The sequence below is a fragment of the Lampetra planeri genome, unplaced genomic scaffold (assembly GCF_965212315.1).
Source record: "Lampetra planeri unplaced genomic scaffold, kcLamPlan1.2.h2 scaffold_720, whole genome shotgun sequence".
In the NCBI taxonomy this organism is placed as follows: domain Eukaryota; kingdom Metazoa; phylum Chordata; class Hyperoartia; order Petromyzontiformes; family Petromyzontidae; genus Lampetra; species Lampetra planeri.
In genome coordinates this window covers 32,501-39,961 of record NW_027615542.1, presented here as the reverse complement: position 1 = coordinate 39,961, position 7,461 = coordinate 32,501, and the positions used below count along the sequence as shown (strand labels likewise).

At 61.1% G+C, this 7,461-nt stretch overlaps 1 protein-coding gene across 1 annotated transcript in view; it reads left to right on the top strand.

Annotated features, from left to right (window-relative positions):
• Positions 1-6: 6 nt before the first annotated feature.
• The window catches only part of LOC144741798 (tumor necrosis factor receptor superfamily member 19-like), a 10,127-nt gene continuing 2,672 nt past the window's right edge, over positions 7-7,461 (top strand). Inside the window, exons 1-7 of the mRNA XM_078624300.1 lie at positions 7-157; positions 1,970-2,055; positions 2,691-2,873; positions 3,253-3,449; positions 4,162-4,294; positions 4,893-5,127; positions 6,484-6,653. Coding sequence (XP_078480426.1) covers positions 15-157; positions 1,970-2,055; positions 2,691-2,873; positions 3,253-3,302 — 462 coding nt within the window. The 5' untranslated portion in view covers positions 7-14 and the 3' untranslated portion in view covers positions 3,303-3,449; positions 4,162-4,294; positions 4,893-5,127; positions 6,484-6,653. The remainder of the gene's footprint in view (positions 158-1,969; positions 2,056-2,690; positions 2,874-3,252; positions 3,450-4,161; positions 4,295-4,892; positions 5,128-6,483; positions 6,654-7,461) is intronic.

The following is a 7,461-nucleotide window of genomic DNA, read 5'->3' as shown; positions in this document are numbered from 1 at the left end:
TGCAGGCCTCGTGCATGCCCTGCCCGTCGCGTCGCTACAAGGAGGCGTGGGGCCCTCAGCGCTGCCTCCTGTGCCTCGACTGCGCCCTGCTGAACCGCGCGCACGCACACAACTGCACGCACACGCACAACGCCGTGTGCGGAGAGTGTGTGCAGGGGTAGGAAGCACACACACACACGCAGACACACGCACGCACACACACACACACACACACGCAGACACACACGCAGACACACGCACACACGCAGACACACGCAGACACACACGCACGCACACACACACACACACACAGACACACACGCACACACGCAGACACACACGCACACACGTAGACACACACACGCAGACACACACACACACACGCAGACACACACGCAGACACACGCACACACGCAGACACACGCAGACACACACGCACGCACACACACACGCAGACACACACGCACACACGCAGACACACACGCACACACGTAGACACACACACGCAGACACACGCAGACACACGCAGACACACGCAGACACACGCAGACACACACGCAGACACACAGACACACACACACACACGCAGACACACACGCACGCACACACACACACACGCAGACACACACGCAGACACACGCAGACACACACGCAGACACACGCAGACACACACGCAGACACACGCAGACACACGCACGCACACACCGCACACACGCAGACACACACGCACACACGTAGACACACACACGCAGACACACGCAGACACACACGCAGACACACGCAGACACACACGCACACACGCAGACACACACGCACACACGTAGACACACACACGCAGACACACGCAGACACACACGCAGACACACGCAGACACACACGCACACACGCAGACACACGCAGACACGCAGACACACACGCACACACGCAGACACACGCACACACGTAGACACACACACACACACGCAGACATACGCAGACACACACGCACACACGCAGACACACGCACACACGCAGACACACGCACACACGCACACACGCAGACACACGCACACACGCAGACACACGCACACACGCAGACACACACGCAGACACACGCACACACGCAGACACACACAAAAAACGAATGTAGACAAATATTCCCCGTATAGCCTTAACAGACTGAAGGGGGCAAGTGCTGATAGTGAGCAGCACCTATGAAGGCTACCGGCGCTGTGGCACACGAGGGGGTGGGTGGCCAGCACCACGCCCGGCCCGCCTTTGTCTCTCCCAGTGGCGATGTTCGCTACACACCGCACCAGGAGCTCATCTGAGGCTGAGTCAACCTAGGGGAGGAGGCCCAGGATCGGTTCAGAGAATTGTCACTGGTGGTAGGGGATCGAACTCGGGTCTCTGCCGGGTTCGTAGCGCAGCGTCGCGCTAACCACTACACCACCGCACACAACGACAACACAACACAACAACCGCCATTCACCACGACGCTTGTGCCAGGCCATGTGCACCTTGAGGCTGCCACGTGAAGTGTTGAACGCCCGCTGGCAGGAGGTCACGGGGCAGACCCAGCAAGTGCCACGGGTCGACTGACCGAGATGACCGAGACGACTGGCTGATGCACCACCTGTGCCCCCTACTGTACCAACTTGCTGTGCTTTAGCTACCCGGCGCTCCGCTCGTTGTTGTGAGCGTCGCTCCTCCGCCCTCCGTTGTTGTTGGAGGGCGACTGCCTCCAACTGCCCAGTAGCGTCCTTCACGAGCCTCCTCCACTGAGGCCGATCTTGACACCGCTGGTACCAGTCATCGGCAAGTCCACTCAGCTCCACGTCCTCCTGTACCACATCACTCCATCTCTTCTCTAGCCCGTTGCCGCGACCGTTTAGCCCCCTCGATCCGGCCGAACAAAAGCTGTTTGGGCATGCGGTGGCTGGGCATGCGGGCTACACACACACACGGATTGTTGTTGTTGTTGACTGTTGTTGTTGTTGTCTTCGTTAAGGTTTTATCGGAAGACCCGGCTGGGCGGATTCCAGGACTCGGAGTGCGTGTCCTGTGCCAGCTCCCCGCCTGCAGACCGCACGCAGTGTGAGAGACCGCTAGCAGCAGCATCAGCAGTGTCATCAGCAGCAGTGTCATCATCATCCTCATCATCAGTGTCATCCCCATCAGTAGTGTCATCATCATCAGCAATGTCCTCTCCCCCCCGTGTCTCCCCCCCCCCCCCCCCCGTGTCTCCCTCCATGTCTCCCTCACCATGTCTCTCCCCCCGGCGTCTCCCCCCCGTGTCTCCCCCTGTGTCTCACCCCCTGTGTCTCCCCCCGTGTCTCCCCCCGTGTCTCCCCCTGTGTCTCACCCCCTGTGTCTCCCCCCGTGTCTCCCCCCGTGTCTCCCCCCGTGTCTCCCCCCGTGTCTCACCCCCTGTGTCTCACCCCCCCCCCCGTGTCTCCCCCTGTCTCACCCCCCTGTGTCTCACCCCCTGTGTCTCCCCCCGTGTCTCCCCCCGTGTCTCCCCCCCGTGTCTCCCCCTGTCTCACCCCCTGTGTCTCACCCCCCCCCCCCGTGTCTCCCCCTGTCTCACCCCCTGTGTCTCACCCCCTGTGTCTCCCCCCGTGTCTCCCCCCGTGTCTCCCCCCGTGTCTCCCCCTGTCTCACCCCCTGTGTCTCACCCCCCCCCCCGTGTCTCCCTCCGTCTCACCCCCCGTGTCTCCCCCCCCCCCCAGGCGGCGAGCGTCTCTCCGTGGTGCGTGTCTCCCGCGGCGACTCGCTGTCCGAGGAGCGCGCCGTCACCGGCGTCGTGTGCGGAGTCCTCGCCACCGTCCTGGTGGCCGTCTCCGCCTTCTGCCTCGTCTACTGGAAGCACCACCTGGCACAGAAGCAGCAGCAGCAGCAGCAGCTGAGCGACGGTGACGGGACACGCCGGGAGGGTTGGGGAGGGTGGGGCAGTCGCTGCCACTCCAATCTGCCGCTACTTAACGGCACTTGCCCCTGCAGCCTGCTGGAGGCCACACGGGGGAGCTTTGTCTGTGTGGAGGCGCTGCTGCTACTTGCTGCTTAACTGCACTTGCCCCTGCAGCCTGCTGGAGGCCACACGGGGGAGCTTTGTCTGTGTGGAGGCGCTGCTGCTACTTGCTGCTTAACTGCACTTGCCCCTGCAGCCTGCTGGAGGCCACACGGGGGAGCTTTGTCTGTGTGGAGGTGCTGCTGCTACTCGCTACTGACAGCACTTGCGTGGTAACCGTGGGTAACCGTGGTAACCGTGGTAACCGTGGTTTTCACCTGCAGGTGCACTGGAGGCCCAGGAGGTGGGGGCTGATGACGATGTGGGGGGGTGAGGAGGAGGAGGAGGCTCGTGCCTTGACCCCGGGAGATGACCCCCTGGGAGAGGGGGGGGTGACCCCCTCCCCGGGGAGGAGCGGGAGACCCCCACGGGGACGAATCGTTGCCTCTCAAACCTCCGCACACGGCGCGTGCGTGCGTGGGTACGTGCGTGTGTATGTGTGTGTGTGTACACGTGTGTGTGTGTGTACACGTGTGTGTGTGTACACGTGTGTGTGTGTGTACACGTGTGTGTGTGTACACGTGTGTGTGTGTGTACACGTGTGTGTGTGTGTACACGTGTGTGTGTGTGTACACGTGTGTGTGTGTGTACACGTGTGTGTGTGTGTACACGTGTGTGTGTGTGTACACGTGTGTGTGTGTACGCGTGCGTGCGTGGGTACGTGTGTGTGTACGTGTGTGTGTGTGTGTACACGTGTGTGTGTGTACACGTGTGTGTGTGTACACGTGTGTGTGTGTACGCGTGTGTGTGTGTGTACGCGTGTGTGTGTGTGTACACGTGTGTGTGTGTACGCGTGTGTGTGTGTACGTGTGTGTGTGTGTACGCGTGTGTGTGTGTACGCGTGTGTGTGTGTGTACACGTGTGTGTGTGTGTACACGTGTGTGTACACGTGTGTGTGTCTATGCGTGTGTGTGTACGTGTGTGTGTACACGTGCGTGCGTGTGTACACGTGTGTGTGTACACGTGTGTGTGTATCTCTGTGTGTGTGTATCTCTGTGTGTATCTCTGTGTGTGTGTGTCTCTGTGTGTGTGTATCTCTGTGTGTGTGTATCTCTGTGTGTGTATCACTGTGTGTGTGTCTCTGTGTGTGTATCTCTCTGTGTGTCTCTCTGTGTGTGTCTCTGTGTTTTCAGTGGCCGTCTGCGATGGGCCTTCGAGTCTGCGCTCGCTGCAGCCGGACCTCCCCACGCCCGCCCCCTGTGCCCACTGCTGCCTGCACCACGGAGGCCCAGACCTCAACCACAACCCCCTCTACCTGCTGGGCAGGTGGGGTGAGGCCCAGCGGCCAGGGCCACAGGGCCTAGGGCCCCAGGTCCCAGGTCCCAGGTCCCAGGGTCCAGGTCCGAGGGCTCAGGCCCAGGTCCCAGGGGCCCAGGGGCCAGGTCGCACGTCACAGGTTCCAAGGTTCCAAGGTCCCAGGGTCCCAGGTCCTAGGTCACAGGGCCCGGGTCCCAGGGCTCAGGGGTCCAAGGGCACGCCCAGGGCCCACTTCCCAGGCCCCAGGTCCCAGGACTCAAGCCTACGACCAGGTCCCAGGGCCCAGGCCCAGGTCCTAGGGGCCCAGGTCACAGGTTCCAAGGGTGCAGGTCCTAGGGCTCAGGCCCAGGTTCCAAGTCCCAGGTCTCAGGTCCCAGGGCTCAGGCCCAGGTCCCAGGGGCCCAAGTCCCAGGTCCCAGGGCCCACGCCGCCAGTTTGGGGAGCGGCACCCCCCCCCCCCCAATTTCTAAATGTATTAGATTTTAACGAATACATATTTACGTGTGTTCAAATGCACGTGCGCGCAAACACATTCGGACAAGATTTTTCTAAAAAAAATTCATTTTAAAAACTTTTTATTTTATTTATTTCCCCCCCTCCCTCTCAGGGCGGCCCCCGCAGGAAATCGGGCGCCGCGCGGACGCCCGCTCGCCGGCGGCCCCGGCGAGGACCCCTGCCGCTGTGGCTGCGAGGACCCCGCCCGGGGCCGTGGGGGTGGGGGGGGATTGGGGTGTCCGCGGAGCTCCCCCCGGGGGGGGCGGGAGGTGCCCGTTGGCGCCTCGCCACCGAACACTCGGAACCTCCTGCCACGGGCTGTGACCTCCCTACAGGCCCCTGTGATGGTGAGTGGGGGGTGGGGTGGAGTGGTGGAGGGGGTGGTGGGGGGAGATGGTGGTGGGGGGGGGGTGGGGTGGAGTGGTGGAGGGGGGTGGTGGGGGGGGGGTGGTGGGGGGGGGTGGTGGGGGGGGTGGTGGGGGGGGATGGTGGGGGGGGTGGTGGGGGGGGATGGTGGGGGGGGGGTGGTGGGGGGGGGTGGTGGGGGGGGGTGGTGGGGGGGGATGGTGGGGGGGGGGGTGGTGGGGGGGGATGGTGGTGGGGGGGGTGGTGGGGGGGGATGGTGGGGGGGGTGGTGGGGGGGGGGGTGGTGGGGGGGATGGTGGGGGGGGATGGTGGGGGGTGAGGGCACAAACATCATCAGCATCATCACCACGGTGGCTAGGAGATGTTGACTACCTCGCCTGGTGTACAGGAGGTCGTGGGTTCGATCCCGACCCTGAAAATGCCTGCTGCTGTATGTTTGGAGTTTGCGTCTCTCTCTCATCATCATCATCACGGTGGCTAGGAGATGTTGACTATCTCGCCTGGTCTACAGGGCTAGGAGATGTTGACTATCTCGCCTGGTCTACAGGGCTAGGAGATGTTGACTACCCCGCCTGGTACGCAGGAGGTCGTGGGTTTGATCCCGACCCTGACGATGCCTGCTGCTGCTGTATATTTGGAGTTTGCGTCTCTCTCTCTCTCATCATCATCGTCACGGTGGCTAGGAGATGTTGACTACCCCGCCTGGTACACAGGAGGTCGTGGGTTCGATCCCGACCCCTGACGATGCCTGCTGCTGCTGTATATTTGGAGTTTGCGTGTCTCTCATCATCATCACGGTGGCTAGGAGATGTTAACTACCTTGCCTGGTCTGCAGGAGGTCGTGGGTTACATCCCGACCCTGACGATGCCTGCTGCTGCTGTGTATTTGGAGTTTGCGTGTCTCTCATCATCATCACGGTGGCTAGGAGTTGTTGACTATCTCACCTGGTCTACAGGGCTAGGAGATGTTAACGACCTCGCCTGGTCTACAGGAGGTCGTGGGTTCGATCGCGACCCTGTCGATGCCTTCTGCTGTGTATTTGGAGTTTGCGTGTCTCTCTCATCGCCACGGTGGCTAGGAGATGTTGACTACCTCGCCTGGTACGCAGGAGGTCGTGGGTTCGATCCCGACCCTGTCGATGCCTTCTGCTGTATATTTGAAGTTTGCGTGTCTCTCTCTCTCATCATCGCCACGGTGGCTAGGAGATGTTGACTACCTCGCCTGGTACGCAGGAGGTCGTGGGTGGGATCCGTGGGTGGGACACCTGGATGTGGGTGACCAGCTGAGCTCAGCATGCCTCTGAGCGTGAACCCTTCCCCGACCCTCCCATTCCCAGACTCCCTACACAAGGGTCACGTGACACCGCCGGGCATACTGGGTAGAGGTGCCGCTGCCGCCCCTCTGCTGTGCTCCCAGCATGCACCCCTCCCGGCCTGCCACTGTGAGGGCTGCCCAATGGGCAGGCTCGCCGTCGGGGTCAGAGGTCGAGCAGCAGCCAATCAGGAGGTGAGGTCACTGTGTGATGAGTCTGTGGGTCTCTGTGTGGTGAGTCTATGGGTCTCTGTGATGAGTCTGTGGGTCTCTGTGTGGTGAGTCTGTGGGTCTCTGTGTGGTGAGTCTATGGGTCTCTGTGATGAGTCTATGGGTCTCTGTGGTGAGTCTGTGGGTCTCTGTGTGGTGAGTCTGTGGGTCTCTGTGATGAGTCTGTGAGTCTCTGTGTGGTGAGTCTGTGGGTCACTGTGTGATGAGTCTGTGGGTCTCTGTGTGGTGAGTCTATGGGTCTCTGTGATGAGTCTGTGGGTCTCTGTGTGGTGAGTCTGTGGGTCTCTGTGTGGTGAGTCTATGGGTCTCTGTGATGAGTCTGTGGGTCTCTGTGTGATGAGTCTATGGGTCTCTGTGTGGTGAGTCTGTGGGTCTCTGTGATGAGTCTGTGGGTCTCTGTGTGATGAGTCTGTGGGTCTCTGTGTGGTGAGTCTGTGGGTCTCTGTGTGGTGAGTCTGTGGGTCTCTGTGTGGTGAGTCTGTGGGTCTCTGTGTGGTGAGTCTGTGGGTCTCTGTGTGGTGAGTCTGTGGGTCTCTGTGTGGTGAGTCTGTGGGTCTCTGTGTGGTGAGTCTGTGGGTCTCTGTGTGGTGAGTCTGTGGGTCTCTGTGATGAGTCTGTGAGTCTCTGTGTGGTGAGTCTGTGGGTCTCTGTGTGGTGAGTCTGTGGGTCTCTGTGTGATGAGTCTGTGGGTCTCTGTGTGGTGAGTCTGTGGGTCTCTGTGTGGTGAGTCTGTGGGTCTCTGTGTGGTGAGTCTGTGGGTCTCTGTGTGGTG